We start from the raw sequence: 19757 nt of genomic DNA on the forward strand, positions 1-19757 counted from the left end.
TGATCGTTGATCGCTGCGGCTTTATTGCTTTCAAATACATATGCATTCATGTTAACATCTGCACACACAAAGGCTAACGCATCCCTTCTGCAGAGTGCTGTCCAGAAGCCTGTCTGTGTGAGGAAAATATATGCAGCTCAAATCAAAGTGAGGTTGCACACAGTAATCTTTCTCTATTAAGGATGTCACATTTTGCAATCTTTTCGCAATTGCGGCCTAATATGCTTTACCACTCCGCTGCTGGGCTGGTGAGCTTCTGCAATTCGCATACACACTCTCATCACACACATCCACGCTGTGTAGGTACCCCGCTAAAAGAGGCAGTCATGTGTGTCTTCAGATAGGAGTTGAGAAAGCCCTTGATTAGGACAGGAAGTCATGTGTGTAAAATTCTGACTTTTTTTCACCCCCACTGTCTCTCTCTCTACACTGCGATGGTAGTGTGTGTCTGTGTAACGCACACCTCCATAGAGATCATAATTAACTGACGCAAAAGGTAAATAGTAATATAAAATTAATTACACGCTAACAGTGAAATCTGAAATCCTTTGTACCCTTTAAAGTGAGCTCAGTTCTAATTTCGGGGTAAAATAATTATATCCGGAGCTGTTTTGGAAATGAAAGGCCCTGCCTCGGCTATGAAAGGCAAATTATTTACACTTGGTTTGTTTCTGATGATAAAATTCTAAATGGAGACCCAACAGTCGTGTGAACTGGAGATAAAAGTATCTTTTGTCTAGTTCTACTGATCTCCCCTTTTTCTGTTTGAATATTAAACTTTTACTCAGCACTTACTTTCACAAATGTCCGTTAGCATGCTAATGTTAACCAGTGCTACCTTCACTGAAGCAACTGGCAAATCCACCTAAAGATGATTTGTACGTTCATATATTTTAGACCATGTTTTGTAAAGATGTGCTTTGCAAAAAACATCCACTTAAAATTAAGAAACTTCCTCAAATCCCTCCTTAAAGATAGACTTCTTGCTTCTAGCTGGTGAACTGATGAAAACGGAAAGAGCATGGAAGCTTTCCAGTTGAGAAAAAGTGAGGGTCACCAATTACTCAAGACACAACATGTCTTGTGACTGCATTATCGCATTATGGACTATTGATGGGACTGTCACTGGGGAAATTGCCATCTCTGCCTCTTCGGTGATGGATTTCTCCCTGATTGCAGAACATAAAAATGGTCCAAAGCTCTTCCTCTTTGATTCTCAAGGACTGAGAACAAGCACTTAAAACTTGACAAATATGTTTTAGATACATTAGATAAAGACTATTGTGCCTTTTTGAAACATCTTTGTTTATTATATCATTTTCCTTTTGTTATTTGCAGGAAGACTACATGACGTACCAACCCTCAAGCTCACGGCTGAATGCAAGGTAGGCTGTGTTTATTTCCACATACATGACAATACTTTGTGATGTACAACACAATATATATGTTACCATATAAGTTAGCAGGTTTTTTCACTGCTTGGATGGACATTAGACATTCACATTTAACAGAAGACAATTTCTAGTGGCTTTGGCAATCCCCTGGCTTGTCCTTATGGTTAAACTCAAGTGGACGTTTTGGCAATTTAGTGACATTTTTCAATAACTATTGTAAATATATTTGGAATACATCTTCATAGTGAGCAGATGGTAAATCCTAATAACTTTGGTAGTCCCCTGACTTTTCCTGTAGTACTCCCGGCAGTCAACAATATACCTGGCAAACATCCCAATGTTAGCATTAGCATTTAGCTCCCCACAGTGCTGCAGAGCTGCTAGCATGGCTGCATGTTGTTCTGAATAGAAATGTGAACTGAAGGTCATGGTTTGGACCCTGCATTAGCCAGTGAATCCAATCCTATCACACTGAGGCTGTTTGGTCAATGCTTTTAAGAAGCGGGGTCCCGGAGGGTTGTCATTCCTCCCAAACAAGCGCCTAACCCTAAAACCCTGCAGCCTCTTGGCCTGCGGGTCACATGGTTAGAAACAAAGCGTAGGCGTTTTAGAATGAAAGGTATCCAGCCGTACTTATAGCTTTGATTCCATGCTGCTTAGCGTTAAATAAGGGTGGTATTCATGCACCCTTATTACTCTCTGATATCAACTCTCATGGTGCAAAACACAGCCCACCTACACTCTACAATTTGCAATGCATTTAGTGTTATTGACCAAGGTCCATAGGCGCCCTATGATTTAAGGAACCAAACACTGACTTTTACTGCGCTTCACTGCAGGGTTCCTAATATCCTTTGGATTGAAGGTGCTTACGTTTATGCTGATAAAACATTAGGGGGGGAGAGGTAAGCATTTCCTTGATGCACATGGAGTTATCTGAAGTCACGGCTCCAGTATTTAGTCCTCTCCCACCTTCTTCTCCCCTCTCTCCTCTTCCCCTCCTCTTCTCTTTTGCCCCTTCCTTCTCAATTGTGTCCCTCGCCTCTGGCAAATGGGAGTCATTTGTTTGTGTGAACTTCCCATAACCCGCGGTGCGTGAGACACTTATCATTCAGAGTGGGGCTGCTTCGTCCTGAGTTGTAATACCTCCTCTCTTCTCCTCTTCTTCCTCTCCTCCATTTTTTCCCCTCGCACCAGTTTGTTCCAGCTGACATCATCTTTCTCTATTCTTTCACTCCCTTCCATGCTACCTTCTCTCCCTTTTACATATGCCCCGGTCAGCCCATCTACCCCGCTCCTCTCTCCAATCTCATCCCCCATGTAATCTCGGGGTACACAGGACCATTTCTTTGTATTATTGCTGCACTACTCATCTTATCATCCTCCTTGTCATCTCCTCTTTCTCTGGTCTTTTTTATATTCCTTTATTCTAACAAGTCTGCATCTCTGAAGCCATCAGCGGTCCACCCCTTTTCATTTCCCTAATGCACACACACACACACACACACACACACACACACACACCCGTGCCAGGCCCTAACCCCTAGTTTCATTGCCTTAACCTGGTTCCCATCATTATGATGTAGAGCTCCCCAGTTTCATGCAACCGTGTAAATCACTGTGTGTGAAGTCAACATTATACCTGCATGTATTATCTCTGCAGGCGAAATGAGCGGTGTCAACACAAAGCAGATAGGGAATGAGAGAATAAAAGAGGAAGTCAAAGAGAGACAAAAATAAAGATGGAGACAGACAGACAGAGGGGTGAGACAGAAAGAGACAAACAAGGAGAGGAAGAGAGTGATTTGAGGGAGGGAAAGCTGTCATTGAAGGCCGAGGGGAGCCTTAACCCTCTTGCTTGCTTTAATCCCTCATTTATGTGAACTCAGCTTTGGAAATGAAGCTGTCACTGTATTTTCCTTCCATGCTGTGGTATAATCAGAAACCACAAATGCATGCAACACACACACACACACACACACACACACACACACACACTCACACTCACACTCACACTCACACTCACACTCACACTCACACACACAGTGGCAGGACAGAGACACAGAAAATCACTCAGGAGAGGTTTTAAATTCATTCCAGAGTTGGCGGCAGAGATTCGTACAGCTCACCTTGTCTCCTAGAGGAGGTATCATCGGATATGTTGGAGACAGGGGGGAATTATGGGTAAATGCACTGGTGAGGAATGATAGCCTGCAATCTCCGGCTCTAATCTGGGATCGCTGACACATGCCATTCATTTCCACCGTGCCAATATTCCCCTGCACGGTGTACAGCAAACGTGTAACTTTTTCAATCTTTATGCCAATTGTCTGACAAAATCTATTGGAAACTGAATATGTGAAGCTCAATCAGAATGATAAAACAAACAAATCACAGTATGTATTGTCAAGATAATTTAATTCAACAGACTTGTTTTAAACTGTAGTTACAAATATGAAAATGTAACTATTTTACAATGAAATATTTGTGAGTATGTTTCTGACTTTTATTTTCTTTACAATAAAATAATTGTGATATACAAATCTTAACTGCGGTAACCAAGCAAGAACGTGATGCTAAGGGCAATCAAATACGATAACAGATTATTTATTTGTCTAATTAAATAGATTTGTCTACCCTTTTGGGGATTATATTGACATAAGATTAGCTTCAGCCATTAAAGGGAGTTTTTTTAATTTTGAAACCACAGACCTGTACTGCCATCTAGTGGTCACACGAGGAAAGGGTGGATAGAGTGATGATGGGGAGGGGGGGTGGATTGATCAGTTATTGATGAACAGATGACCAGAGATGTGGAAATACCCTTCATTAAAACAGGTCACACATTAATTGAAGTTTTGAAAAATCCCTGTAATGATAAAATGAAAATACGTTAACCACTTTTTGAAAAGAAGACATTGGATTGGATTTACATTTAGTGAGTTGTTGTCAGTGTCACATGATAGTTGAGAGCTTCTTAATATTTATTTAAGTCTTTCAACTTCAAAATGCAAACCAAATGTCAAAACACAAATATTCAGCTCCTAGTCTGGAAATAAAATCAGACAAAAAAAAATCATATTCCTGTCCATCCTATGCTCCTCCGTCCTCTTCCTCCCCCTCGTCGCCCTCCTCAGGTGGAGCGAGCATCATACCGGTGTGTAATAGCGTGCTGTCAATGTGGGCAGCGACGAGGTGTGTGTGTGTGTGTGTGTGTGTGTGTAGGGGGGGGCTAGTGCACTTCAGATGAGATATGTGACTAGCATGCTAACACGCAGTTTTATCTGAGGAAAAAGACAGAGACAGGGCGCCCACATCTCCTCACTATGGGCCTTTGATTAAAGCTCCCTCGGTACACACACACATACACACACACGCAGGAGCACACAGATTATAAATAAATTGCAGGTATAGGGGCATACACACACAAACAGTATACATACACATCCTCGCATTGTGGGTGGTATTGTTTTGACCTAAGCCAGGTAGCTTGTCCATTATGAAGTTGATAGGAGGATTTGGCCATGTTGATTCTAGACAGCATCATCTCCTCCACCATAAATAACCTGAGCGTTGTCTCCGAGTCACACAACAATATACAGAGAATAAGAGCTCTCGGCTTTATCCCCCGGTCTCATCCACTGCACACACACACACACACCCTGGAAAATGATTGTGTATGGATGGACGTAAACAAAATAACAGATTTAAAAGTACAGTTGGCCCCGGCACAGCTCAGTTCCAGCTCCCATTGTCGTTTAACAATCTAGTTTGGCTTTAGGGTTGGTCCCAAAGTGTGTTTTCTCAGGTGGGGGAAACTCGTTTGATTTTAGATGAGCAGCTGCATCCGGCAGTGCAGCCTCAATAGCGTCCAATAAAGCTTTACATACACACCATACACCCCTAACCAATGGAACCGTGAGGCAGCATGATGAAAGGAGTAATGGACGCACCACACTCTGTATTCTTGCATGTGGAGACACCATATTGAAATACATTCTGTCAATGTATCATCATCTCTCTGTTGAAATTGTTTTTCGTTTTTGGATCAAATGGAAAAATGTCAATTTCCATTTATTCTTTAGCAGTATCTATTGAAATAGTTTGCTGTGTCTGCGGCAACAGATGCGTGTTTGATTGAAAAGGAATTTCTCTTTTTCCATTTTACACTTTATTTATACAAACAAATGAATGCATTCTTATATTACACACAGTTTCCCAATGATGCACACAATGTGTACAATAAGGAGTCCATTTACATTCATCACAATGCTGTGATTCCACTTGTGACAGCAAGAGGGGGCTGTTGTGCCACGCGGAGTCTCTCACTGTTCAATTCATTCAGTTCAAATACAATACTCAATTAACTGCATGAATTAACAACTATACACATTATAAAATACAATACAGTTGATTCTAAAAATGTAAAATACCAAATATTTCCATTGTCTATATACAGTAAAATATTACAATTCATCCATATACCTTTTGCATTTAACTTATTTAAAATATATGTATAAATGATATTATTATTGTTAACATCATGTAGATTTTGGCCACTCTGGACCCATTTACATCATGTATAGCTGCTTAATAGATGTGTGTTAAAGATATTGGTGCATAGTGTTTGATATATGTATTCATGGCTCAGTATTAAATACAGAGCATTACATGTTCTCCTTTTTAATCCAAAAATTCAACTATTAAAAAAAGTGAAGTCCTCTGGATACTCCATACAGTCTTTTTAGATAGGAAACCTAAATCCTGAAAATAAGCAACCATGTCCCTGAATTTCACACACATTTCATACACAATGACCGTTAATTCATAATGTATATATAATATAAACAAGACAGAGCATTCAATTTGTTGACAGCAGGCCTGATTTAGGTTTCTCCTTGCTGTTGCAGTTTTTTTTACCTAGTACTTGTACTTGTACACATTGTCAGAACTCGCCTGTGCATTAGTGATTGACTGCACCTATAGAAACATATTAACCCTGGGGCCTTTTTATGCAAATATGTGCCTGATAAAGTAGGACATTTGTCAAACAAACAATCAAAAGGGTTTCAGGTTTTTGACAGGAGAATATCTAGCTTCACATTGAATTGCAGTCCTGTGAAAGTGTGTACTTTACTGACATTAAAAGTGTTGTGAAACAGAAATACTGAGTAAAGACGAGTATTTCTTTCAGGTCACCACAAATATGCCCCGTATGTGTTGCGAAACCCACTGAATTAGAGAGGGCCATATTGAAATAGAACCTTTAATTACATCTCAGTTATTGTTGCAACATCACCAGGAGTTGCATGTGGGGGAGGCAGGGTAAAGTCTAACCACAGACACTGAACAGGCACAGGTTTCATAATCTTTATACCATGACGGAGCATGTATAGAGGACACTGAGTCAGCTTCTCTGACAGAGTGCAGGCAGAAGTCAGAGATCCGTCTATGTGGAGGGCGAGGGGCTGGCTGGAGGACAGAGCGGCTGCGGGAAGTGTTTGTACTTCTCTGGGGGGGGACCCTGAGGGGGCGACGGGATGGGAGTGTCAGGAGAGGCTGCAGGGAGAGAGAGACATTATATCTTTTTACAAATATTATGAAAAGGGTAATATTGTATCCACAAAGACTGTAAAATGTATTGACTGTGGCCCACGGGAAATGTTACGTCTACAGCTGCTGCTTTATAGAAACAGCCCCCATCAATCTTGTGTGGCCATTAGGGGGTGTGATATCGCCAAATGCATTTTTTATTTTAAATTAAATCATACAATAGTCATCAATTCTTCTGAATGTTACATTTTTATGGATTCACATTCAGGTGGTCTATTTATTCCTTTCAACTAAGGAAATGGAAACACAACCACTTTGTGACATGTCCTGCAAAGAGATGGATTGGACATCATGTCGCTCTGATATTTCATGTGTGACTGAAGGTGTTTCTTACCAATCTGTGGAGTGTGAGTGACAGGCATGGTGCTGATGACCAGTGTGTGGCCAGTCAGAGGGTCCTGCGCCAGCTGGGTGTGTGTCGGGTGGTGCAGGTGTGAGGGCTCCGACGAAAGGCCTGAACACATACATTGTTGTCATAAAGAAATCTAGAAACATATATTTAATAAGGTGGCATTTAAAGGCTCACACACTTAATGAAACCTAGTTTCCTTCTCTCGCCTAACAAGCCCCCATCAAACATTAAGAACCAGAGCACAAATAAATCCCTTTTCTTTAATTAATTGTGGGAGTCAAGTTTTCCAATTTATTCAGGTTTCATTTCTAAATTGTATTGGCATGTGTGCATGTTTTATACAGTAATGAGTCAGGCTTCCATAACTTAATTTAAAAAGCTGATAGATTTATGTAAGAAGCTCTGCATGCTAAAATAAACCCTCATTTTTGTAAAGAAAAGGAAGGGAATTTGTGTAGTTTCACTTCCTTAATTGTGTGGCTTGGTTTGAAAATGTCTGTCAGCATCACTATGTTTCATCAATGGCACGATTCACATAACTAAATATAATGCCCCAAAATATTTCAATACTAGTTTTTATCTGTGCTTGGTTTGTTCCACATTTCTACAGGATGCTGAAAAATAAAACACACCTCTCTTTTTGTAAAGGTCTTCAAAGTCAGGTTGTCATATCGGGGGTTGTTTTTAGCATATATGGAGAAACACGGAAGACATTTTTGGAGATGACTTAGCTTTTTTCCCCACCTCACCCTGTGCTTGTGTTTTCTGTCATGGCTCTGCTTAGAATATGTTTGATGCATTCTACCTTTAAATACAGACTTCCTTATTCATACATCTTTCAATGTGTTTGTTTATTTTGTCGACTGTTGTTGGATTATCTGAGGGTAAAGCAACTCTCTGTAAACTTTCACCTATTGTGTATATCCAGGAAAACTTTGGAGATGTACTTATTGTTTATTTTCTCCACTTCTTCATGCCTGCCCAGTTGCACACATTTATCATTGAATAGCTCCTCTGGATCTTTTGTTTTCCTCGCTGAAGGTCAACCTATTTTTCTTCCTGCAGGTTTACAAGCAGAAACACGGGCGGGTCTCACCTCCCAGCAGCATCTCGTGCAGCAGGTTGTCTATCTTGGCCAGGCCGCAGAGCTTAATGAACTGGAGCTGTTCGATCATCTGCCAGGTGATGCTCTGCAGGGTGGGCAGCAGGAGCAGCAGCTCTCCAAAACGACCCCTGGAGTCATACTGACGGTCATTGATGTAGTCCTCCAGACTCATCTGGACCTACATAAACACAAGGCCAAATCCACGTCAGTATAAACTTAAAGTAATTGGATGGATTATTATCTATTAAATGTTTAATAAAATACAAAGTAAAAGCCACAGTGGTAGTAAGGGGGCTCCTCTTTAACACCGTTTAATGGAAATGATAATAGAGCATAGTAAAAAAAGACCTATCAAATGTTCGACCTACCTGCAGACGGATGGCCTTGATCTTCGACGGGTCCCGCAAAGACTTTGCATCTGCAGATTGAAAAGGCGTTGTGTGGAAGTGGGGGTTGGGGGGGGGAGGAAGGGATTGAAGGACAGGAGGATGAGGGGGAAAAAAATCAGAAAGATCAGGATTGGAATTGAGGATATGTGTGGAATTGATGGAATGATTATGGTCCAACTGGGGCATGGAGGTAGGATGAGGAGCTTTAGTGAAGGGGAGAGAAAAGGGGGACAGGTAACACCAGATGGGGGCAGGGACTGTGCTCACACTAGGCCAAGGAGATAAAAAAATGGAAGGAGGGATTGGGATCTCACTTAGAGGGGAAATGTAACCGGAGGGACAGGATGGGTTGTGAGAGGAGGGATCTGCACAGAAATATTAATGGGTCTTGGACAAAGGGTCAAATATTTGGTTTGCTTCTGTCAATACTTACTATGATATTCAGTCTTTGTGCTTTATTCTGTATTGTATTATTACTGCATTACCTACTTCGAGACAAGAAATGTATCTAGATACCAAACAAATTCCCTGATGGGTAAAATCACCAAACACTTTTATTTTTTATTACCTGGGTCAAAGAAGACGATCGCCTTGAGCGCTGCGTACTCGTTGTCGTCTATCTGAATGTCCTGAAAGGGATGCACCAGCTCATCCAGCACTCTGTTGGCCACCTTAAAAAGCTCCTGCTCTGCAGTGTTCCTTTGGATCACACAGCCAGTTCCTGTAGACACAGAGGGAACCGTTTAGTACCAGCGTTGAGAGGGGGGGAAACGTGTGAGGAGAACAAATGTTACCGTTCGAGAAGAACAGTTTCAATCTGACTTATTAACCGTTTCAGTGAAGTTATGGTACAGTCCCTATAGCATGGACACAGTGTGTGTTGAGTGTATTGATAGATCTGCCTGCACTATGATGCATGTATCAACATGCCTAGCTAATGAGTAATCTCGTTTACAAGAGACACTTTAGAAGTTGCAAAGAAATCACCTTTGGTTAATCATTCTCAGCTAATTCAACATTTAATCGCAAACACTTCACAATACAGTTTCAACCATTTTAGTAGTTGTCAAGGCAGGAGGGACGAAATAACTAATGATCAATGAACTGCTAACATTTAGTTCCTGGGTAATCCAAGGGCTATATAATAGATAAAAAACAGGAATACTACATTAATGGATCATTGGCTAATGATTAGTTCAGTGTTCCTTCATCATAGTTGCTCAAATATCAGGTCGTTCCCTTAGAAACCACGCATATTTATACCCTACTGAAGTGTCTTGTGATCAGTATCACACTGAAGAGTGAACCACCTGATTATATCACGGTAAAATAAGATGCTTTTTTTACTGGTGAGTGCCTACCTAAAATCAGGAAGTCCTTGAATGGCATTGACCTTTTAGCGACCCCGAGCAAAAGGTGTTCACCTGCATGAGCCCTGAGCAAACTCACCTGGAAACAAACACACACACGGTTAAGCAAAGAGCCCTAACAATGCCTCCCCTTTTGCCCTTACACACATCACAAAGGGGCCATAACTGTAGTTTAGACTGTATATTTAAGTAAGATCTACAATTACACTTATGTATTAGTTTGGTAGTCTTTCATTTAATCTTCTTTCATCCCAACTTAAGGAGCTTTGTTATAATAAAGTATTTGTTGATGCTGCAGGCACGCTTCAACATGACCAATACTTTAAAAAACACTGTCTGAGAGGTATCACTTTACATTAATGGCAGGGGATTTAAACTCATAAGGATTTCCTGCAAGCAACAGCGTAATCAAAGTTGACCAATCATGCGTCAAAGCCCCAGTACCTGGTCATCCAACGGCAGTTCTCCAAATGCAGGAATGTACTTGGCCCACTCCACCAACACCAACAGCTGTTGTCTCATAGAATCACATACGTCTCCCACAGTGGCCGACTTATGCTCCGAGATGTCTGTTAATCCGACCGGAGCAATGACCTGGAGGGAGACAAATAATGGGTTCCAGGGTCACAATCCACCACCTTCCTAGTCTAAGTAATTTAATCATGCACGGGGAAATGGATGGTCACCTGTTGGGCGAGTGATTCTGCTTGAGCCAAAATAGTAATGGGGGGCAAGTCTTGGGAGTCAGGGATACTTCTTCGGGAGCTGATCCGATCTCTCTCGTTCTGTACAGCTACAACGAAACAGACAGCTGTAAGGTTTCTGTGTGTGAAGCAGAAAACGCAATTAACAGGAAAAAGAACGAGACAAAACCTCTTGTATTTTATGTATTGCTTTTAACCTGGAGTACGCTTAGCTATCTTCTTAAATTCAAGTGTCTATCCTGGTTTAGTGTCAGGAATTTAGCCGTGTTCAAAGCTGGGGGTTAGTCCTGAATGCAAACGATGAGAGCTGTGGCTAGTGGAAGTTAATATTTAAGAAAAATAGTCATACAGGCTGGCATCAGCAACCGGAGTCAAACGTTAACCAGTTGCAATCCAGAACAACATGTTTGAATAACACATGATTAGGTGTCATATAACTCCTTGCCAAGGTTATGCCCCTCATAAATACACACACACACACAGACACACACACACACACACACACACACACACACACACACACACACACACACACACACACACACACACACACACACACACACACACACACACACACACAAAGTAATCACCTATTTTATTGCCCAGCCCATTTCAACCATCTCTGAAGACAGCCTCTCCCTGAGGGCCACCAGGTTTATGCAAAGACTCTGCTTTAAGTCAGTGGAACATATGTAAAATAAACACATACAGCCTCTACCTCTGACAATACACAATCAATATCTATCCACAATTTAGACTATTTAGACACAATTTAGATCGTCCAGAGATGTTTCCCTACCTTCTTTCTTCATGCCAGCCCTGAAACATTTGTTGAGTCTGCAGAAGCGACACTGGTTCCTCTTATCTTTATCCACAATGCACTGCCTGCTGAACCTGCAGTAGACACACGTACAATGGTATAGGTAGCTTCACAGAGCACTACAAAGATGTGCCATGCAGTGACAAGTTAAGAGTTATATTCAGATCTGCAGGCTGCAAGAGTATGTTATGGTACCTATGCAAGTGTGGCATGATTTAATATGTGCTCACACAGTATGTGGCTGCTCTCTGTACCTGCAGGTGTAGACGTGGCTCTTGCGTATGGAGCGCCTGAAGAAGCCTTTACATCCGTCACAGCTGGAGGCTCCGTAGTGTTTCCCCGTGGCTTTGTCTCCACAGATGGCGCAGTTACTGCTCACCCCATCTGACAGGCTGGGCTCTGTCGGCATGCTGTCTGCAACACAGGTAAACACACAGAGACATACTCATACATCTGTGTATCAGCATGCAGCCTTACACCTGCATTCTTTTTAGATGCCAGCAGGGGGCAACACCACTAACTGCAAGTAGTGGTGACGTTTGATTAGAAGCAGAAATCTATGAAAAGAGCAGCACTAGTGTGTTGATACCTTATGATTGCTAATGTTCAAATGCTATCTGTAGGCTATCTGGACCTGCTGGGCCTCGCAATTCCCCAGGTCCAATGCCTCCAAATATGGTCGCTTCTGACTCCAAAAATGCAAATAAACCAACAAACAGAAAGACAGTATTGTAGTACACATTGAGGAAAAGTTCAGTATGGTCTAATGATAGGACTGCAACTGCATCATTTCAGATAATTGAAGCCAGAGTGTGCAGGATTATAGCATCTTAATACTCCAGCAAAGATATCCTGTGTTTACCCAACAGTGTAACTGCAGAGGTTTGTTGTGAATAAAACTAAACATAAATCAGGGAAAAGAATGAATGGCAGACAAGTCACCGGCATTCAAGCATTACAATTGGCAGTTTTTGTTCCTCATCCTCATCAGCATTGTCAGAATCATTATGGACAGCATTGTTGTTAGCAGCAGCATCCTCTTAACCAGAATAAAAACCCTAATCATCAACGACTGCTCATTTCAGTGAAACCCTACACATTCATTGCAGGTAAAAATTCCTAATGCATTAACAAAGACACTTTCAGACAACCCCCTCCACCACACACACACACACACACACACACACACACGTCTCTCAGCCTCACACCAGGCAGTGCAGATGAGTCAATGTTCGACTTACTTTCTGCTCATGTGCTGTGACATCAGTGCAGCGCTGCGTGCAAGCTCTTCAATAAAACATATCTTTATGGCACATACATGCCTGTCCTTCCTAAACACGTTCATGCTTTAACAACTGAATCCCAGCACTTTTCTTTCCTACACGACCACAGATTCAAGTTACACACTAATATAGAAACAACAGTGAAGTGCAATTAATTAACCAGGCAACTAGATGCACGCACTATTGCCCAACATTCAAATGACACAAGTTTCCTAATCCCTAAATATAAGAAAGCAAACCCTTACTAATTTACTTATCTGCAAATAGCAACTCATTTGCATGTTGCTGGCCACTTCTTCATACTTCACACTTCCTCCTCGAGCTGTTACAAACACTCATCAGAAGGTGCTATAAGATGCTACAGATTCATTATACACACAGTACATGACCCTTTTTTATTTCTCTGTCCATAGTAAGTCCCACTTAGTAAATGTATGATACGCTGCTTATCAGTCTGTATCAGTGATTTTAAAGATGGTGTGTTGTTTCTGGACACTGGACACTCAACATGCCAAATGCAAAACCCCTTTTGTTCTCAAATAGGTGTTTCTATGTGCATGCCACTTATTTGTGTGTGTGTGTGTGTGTGTGTGTGTGTGTGTGTGTGTGTGTGTGTGTGTGTGTGTGTGTGTGTGTGTGTGTGTGTGTGTGTGTGTGTGTGTCCACATGCACTTACCTCCTCCTCCACAGAGCACCTCTGCATTCTCAAAGCCCAGTGTGCTGTATGAGGGATCCAGGCCTTCACAATAGTTTGCTACTTCCATATCTAACAGAGACTTACTCTGAGGAGCAGAAGGATACTTCATTACTGTTCTCCACCCTTTCTTCTTCTTCTTCTCAGCTCACTCTATAGCCTCTCTTGCTGCTAACCCATCTAATTCCTTCAGACATGATAAGGGAGATCCCTGGCATAAAAGATCTATAATCCCATTTGATTGGGCCAGAAACAGGGAGAGGGGAGGAGCCATGGAAAAGACTTCTCACCTTATTGCACATGACTTATCTGTCCTCTCTCGCACTTATCACAGGGGATGGATAGATAGCGTGGAAGGAGATATATCCCTTCACCCACTCCACTTTTTTATTTTCACCATGAGCTAGATGTTATCAGATTCTGAAGGTTGGATATGTTTCTAAGGTGGGGCGAATGGTATTTCTTACAGGCACATACATCGTGTGTGTGTGTGTGTGTGTGTGTGTGTGTGTGTGTGTGTGTGTGTGTGTGTGTGTGTGTGTGTGTGTGTGTGTGTGTGTGTGTGTGTGTGTGTGTGTGTGTGTGTGTGTGTGTGTGTGTGTGTGTGTGTGTGTGTGTGTGTGTGTGTGTGTGTGTGTGTGTGTGTGTGTCCTTCCCAGGCCTCCTAATCTAATCAATAGTGGAGTAATAGCACCACCACCTCAGCAGATATAATCTATAAAGACACAAAGTGGAGTTGAAAACACTGATAACTTCCAGTACCTCTTCCACAAACACTCCCTCATTTAACATCCGACCCTCATTCATAAAAGTTAATAAAATATGTCAATTTCTAAGTTAATGTGTACTTTTACTTGAACATTTGAATAGCTGAGTAGGTCTTTTTTTTAAACAATTTCTTGTGGGTTTGATTTTGGATACTTTAAGGATTTGAATGCAGTTTTGTGACTTCACATCTACATTTGTAGGCTGCTGCTAATGATGAATGACTGCTAATGATGAATGACCATTGTTCCTTTCCCTTTGATAATGATGAGCCAATCATCTATGGAAAACAAGTTACTACCTGAAGAGCGCCATGCATTATTGTGTGGTTCTACTTCTGATAATGCCTGTTGAAGAGAGTAAGTGAAACTCAAAGGCACAGGTTTAACAGTTATCAGTGAGCTGCCTTTTCTTCAGTGCAGGAATGTTGTAAACACACTGTAATTTACTACCATAAACCTGTACAATGTCCCAACGCAGCCATTTTACACCGGGAGTTTCATTGCACTAAATCTTTTTGTGTGGCTTAAAGGTAATCAGTTTGGGGCATTGTGTTAGAGAGGGCCGTAAATGATAAGAGGCAGTATTATGGGACATTTGATGCCCTACATCAGTAATGAGAGTCAGCAACGCAGCCAGTAAATGAGCAGGCACTGGGGTAATATAGGCTGAGTAAATCAGAATGTACATTATCACAGATTACTTCGGGGACATTAAGAGAAAAAGCAATTAGTATCCGGTCACAGGGTAATAACTGACATCTTAATTAATACGCAAGGCTGGGGTAAACAGGGAGAGAGACGGATAGAGAGAGGAGTGAGAGACTACAGTTTAACCAGGTCTGCTGACTCATCAGCTTTCTGGAGGAGTAAGAAGAATTTACTCTTTACAATCACAATCACACACACACACACACACACAGCAGCATGAGTGTAGTGGATTCAATGTATCGTCTCATCAAATATGGAAGTGCATCTTATAAGAAGGGGTAACGTGTGAATATACACTGCATGGGAGTGGTGGTTTAAAATACAAAATGAAAGCAAAGGCTTGTTGTGTTTTCTGAGGACCGATAAAACCCAGTATTGATTCAAAAGTGAAACTCGTTTGTGCTTTTCTGAACAAGTTAAAAGGTTTATAATGCTCTTCCAGCCTCACCCTCCTTGTGTAAGTGCAAGGACAACACGCCTAGGAATTCAAGTCTTTATTATTTCCATAATGAGTGCATGTGATCTTTTCCTTTCTACCCTTTCAATGTTTGGCCAATCATGCCCTCTTGATTTATCGAGATGCAATGTCCCAATCACTTTAGCTAATCAGTGGATATAAACACATGATACTCTGCGTATTAACATTACTATACTGAAAGAAATGTGTAGTTTAACACACTTGTAAACATGATGATTTCTTCAGCTGAACAGCTCGTCACTGAGAAACCTTGTCTGCTTAGCAACCAAAAGCCATACAAAGCCATAAAACCCAGCGCTAAGAGGTGCCTCTGTGTGAACCGGCCATAATACTGTCGCCTCTATTTAGATTAGAGGTTTTAATAGCGGCAGATGATGCTCAGCCAGCAAACTGACTCGAGTATACCACTACTTCCTGATACCTGGGCAGTAGTAAAAAACAGTAGGATATTGTTCACTCTTTAGACTCGTCTGACAGATAAGCTTTAATTTTGAAAGCTTTTTATTCTTTTGAACTACTTTTATATTGTGCAAATTAATAGAAACGTATTAAAGAATCATTTTAACTAGTCAACAACACTCTAACACTTTACAGCAGACAATTTCCTTCATCCTTTATGTATTCTGCAAAATGTCCTATAAACCTCCCTTAAAAATCCCTCGAGTAACAACATGTACCCGCTAATATCAACCTTACAGTAAATTACAGGAAGAAATAGAATAGAATTGTGTGTATTACATGTATTTTCAGTAGCAGTATGTGCACCATGCATCTGTATTACCATCGTTCTGCTTAGCAACCTGCTGCTCTGTAACACTGCTCTTTTTATTGATGACATCCTTGTACAGGTGAACAAGTTTATCACAAGATCTTTACAGCACAGCATGCATGACAAAGTGGGTCTGTCTTATCTGTTTTCACAAAATACTGTCTGCAGACACTGTCTGATTAAATACACCGGACAAAACACAACACATAAGCTACATGATTTGGGCAAACCCCATTTTTATCCTACAATTCAAAATCATACTAGCTTTCTTGACTAGACACAAAGTTCCGGCGAGGGGAAGCATTAACTCCAAAATAAAATAAACCACGTGATTTAGCAGAAACAAAACCCTGGTTGAGTGCTTAAGGTAAACTTCCTCTTTAAAAACCGACCGCATTACTCAGAATTATTACAGTTAACTTGGATATTTTGCAATGAATAATGGTATATATTCATGGGAGGACTTTGACTTACCTGTGCTTCTGTTTCCGTCTGGGATGTGCATTTATCCAGGTGTGCCGTTGCTCTGCGGTAGTGCTCGGCCCCTCAATGCGACATTAGTCTCCCGCTGAGAATAGGTAAATGGTAAAGGTGTTCGACAACATTAAAAAGGGAAGGTTGGAGGGCTGAGCTGCATATAATTCATGGAGCGACACATTGGATGGCGCCACCATAGCCCTGTCATTAGATCGATTTACTAAACAAACTCAAAGCAGGGTGGGGATGTTAAACAGTAACCAAGAGCCATAAAAACCAAAAGGAAAGGATCACCAGGTGTGTGTGTTTGTGTGCATGTGTGTGTGTGTGTGTGTCAGTTAGGGCCTGTAACACCCCTTCTGAGGGCAGAAGGTGGCAGATCCAAGAGGCTTGAGGTAATGTTTCACAAAATAATGGTGAAAAAGTAACAATTTTAAACATTTATTTCACTCCAGCTACATGCACACACACACAGGGGTTAAGTGTTAGCAAACAGGTTGAAATATATATAAACTGTGTGTTTCATTCCCACTCTCATGTGTTTCACAATAAGTTACATATTGGATAAACCAATAAGGAAACCAAACGGTGATTTTATTATCTAGTATTGCATTTATTGTTTGAAGCCCATGTTATATTCACACACACCAGCAGAGGGCAAGAGATCATTCATTTTGAGGCAGGGACAGTCAGATCAAACTCTCATTTATTCTTTCTTTCTCAACACGTTCAACTTTCCAATAATAGGGAGCAAAGATTGGAAAATGATTTGACAAAAAAAGTGCAGATCGACGCGACAGTGGGAGGACCTAAACATGGGAAAGCACGATAAATACAACAACATATGATATAAAGACCAGTAAATAGCCGCTGAGCAAAGATTATTGTTGTATGTTTCATAATAATCGGTTTTACTTATTGTTTTTTTGTTTTTGTAACATTCTGCTTTTTATAGAAATGCACAATAGGCATTTTGAACCTGAATGAACCCAACCTGATTCCCACCAAATAAAGTATCTGGACCCGCGATCACTTCCAACAGATGTCAAAAAGCCACTTTGGGGCAGCACATGAACCAGGTTCTCCTGCCCAAGAAGGTGAGCATGTCCAAACAATTGAAAGTGGTCAGAGTCAGAAACACCTCGTTGACGTTCTCCAGGTAGATATCATTTATGTATTTCAGCCGGAACATGTGGTAGGGGATGAAGCAGACGACCATGACGAGAGCGAAGCACAGACTCTTCTGCTGAGCCCCGAAGTCCTGCTGGGAGCTGCACCCCTCGCGGTGCTTCTTGTATAAAACCCTCAGGACGTTGGCTTGGAGGCCTGTCAGCACTGCAGCTACCAATATGATGAGTGTGCTTACGATGTAGTTGAACACCTTTGCATTATCTCCTATGTTTTTGCCAAATTTGAAGCACTGAGTGGTATTTCTGTCGCCTCCACTGCTTGGAATTACATCTTTCTTGCCATAGGCAAAACACATGATGCAAGGGACCACAACGAGCACCACCGTCCACACCACTCCACTGACGAGGAGACCGTGAAATCTCTGGAAGGAAGCCACGACCTCATAGTTGTAGTAGAATGACAACAAGCGTGTGACGAGGATGATCACGTAGAACAGAAATGACATATACATATGGATGTGGATCATGCCGCTGATCACTCTGCACCACTCGTGGCCCAGCTTCCAATCTTGAGTGGCGTAATAGTAAATCCTGAAGGGCACAGTGAGGAGGAAGACAAAGTGGGTGAAGATGAGGTTGAGCACAGCGGTGGAGGTGATGGATTTGGCACTGAACCTCATGATGTGTATCATCAGGCTCAGGCTGATGATGCCGCTGAGTAGAACCACTGAGTTGATGACCAGGAGGACTGTGTGGTAGTCTTTAGTATCCGAGGAGTTTGAGGGGCTCATTGAGAAGTTTGAGGTCATCATGGAGGTTAAGGCCGAAGATAGCACGCTTTGGGTGACCGGGGTAGCCATCATAAATAGGGAAAGAAAGAGGGGGAGAGAGAAAACAGGAGGAGTTGACTGATTAGTGATGTGATGGAGGGAATCCATCAGCTAAGGGCTTCTTTTTCATTATTTCTTCATGTTCTGTTAATTTTTCTCTTTGAAAAGGTTTTTTTGTGGATTAAAATGGACTTGACCATTATAAAATACAGACGTAGACTTAACAAAAATCACGAAAAAAAGAATTAAAAAAAAGATCAAATACAAAATCAAGTTTAAAAAGGACTTATGTAGCTTATGTTTGACACAACAACACATTATATTTACATTCTTTACTGATGCTGTTTGCTCATATTTGAACACCAAATACAGATTGAGACATTGACACAGAAGAATAATTTTGTCGGACAAGCTTCAAGTGTTTACATCCTGTATCATTTTCAACAGGAAACCAAACTTAAAACAAACTAAATATAGATGCATCTCAAAATACAATCCGTAAAATGAACAACCATCTAAAGAGCATAGTGAAATTGGAAAGGAAGTTGCATTATAATTGAACAAAAAAGACTTACCTACTGTTTAGTTCTCAGAAGAACTGACAGATGATCGCTCTTGTGTGTGTGAAAATGAGGCATAAAGAGATGTGTATTTCCTCTACATTAAATCCAATTATCTTTGTCATCAGAATTTCTCAACGCGCATGGGATAAGCTCTTTGTGTGATAAATGCCTCTGTGTGTGTGTGTGTGTGTGTGTGTACATGGTTGTACTAAGTCATGTGGAAGTTGAGGTTATGAAAAGTGGTTATATTTGTGTGTGTGTCAGAAACAACTGTTCAGTTTTGCATATTGTGTGTGTGTGTGTGTGTGTGT

At 41.3% G+C, this 19757-nt stretch overlaps 2 protein-coding genes across 5 annotated transcripts; both read right to left on the reverse strand.

The window, feature by feature from the left end:
* Positions 1-5549: 5549 nt before the first annotated feature.
* Positions 5550-17148, reverse strand: hnf4g (hepatocyte nuclear factor 4, gamma). Of its 3 annotated transcripts, none has more exons than XM_063912134.1 (11): positions 16921-17148; positions 12002-12161; positions 11727-11821; positions 10910-11016; positions 10668-10817; positions 10215-10302; positions 9422-9574; positions 8833-8882; positions 8456-8642; positions 7342-7461; positions 5550-6953 (listed from the first exon to the last, which is right to left on the reverse strand). In XM_063912134.1, exons 1-11 carry the CDS (start codon positions 16949-16951, stop codon positions 6844-6846), a joined length of 1251 nt encoding a protein of 416 aa, XP_063768204.1. In that variant the 5' UTR covers positions 16952-17148; the 3' UTR covers positions 5550-6843. The 3 variants fall into 3 exon arrangements, with proteins under 3 accessions (XP_063768204.1, XP_063768203.1, XP_063768206.1); XM_063912133.1 differs by lacking the exon at positions 16921-17148 and adding an exon at positions 13707-13907; XM_063912136.1 differs by lacking the exon at positions 16921-17148 and adding an exon at positions 12707-13293.
* A 463-nt stretch (positions 17149-17611) lies between these two features.
* LOC134883776 (probable G-protein coupled receptor 141) lies at positions 17612-19747 on the reverse strand. 2 transcript variants are annotated; one of them, XM_063912187.1, is made up of 2 exons: positions 19463-19747; positions 17612-18890 (listed from the first exon to the last, which is right to left on the reverse strand). In XM_063912187.1, the coding sequence occupies exons 1-2, from the start codon at positions 19519-19521 to the stop codon at positions 17969-17971; spliced, it is 981 nt and encodes a 326-aa protein (XP_063768257.1). In that variant the 5' UTR covers positions 19522-19747; the 3' UTR covers positions 17612-17968. The 2 variants fall into 2 exon arrangements, with proteins under 2 accessions (XP_063768257.1, XP_063768258.1); XM_063912188.1 differs by having other exon boundaries at positions 19459-19744.
* Between the last annotated feature and the right edge of the window lie 10 nt (positions 19748-19757).

This window comes from Eleginops maclovinus, chromosome 21, assembly GCF_036324505.1.
Source record: "Eleginops maclovinus isolate JMC-PN-2008 ecotype Puerto Natales chromosome 21, JC_Emac_rtc_rv5, whole genome shotgun sequence".
Taxonomy (NCBI): domain Eukaryota; kingdom Metazoa; phylum Chordata; class Actinopteri; order Perciformes; family Eleginopidae; genus Eleginops; species Eleginops maclovinus.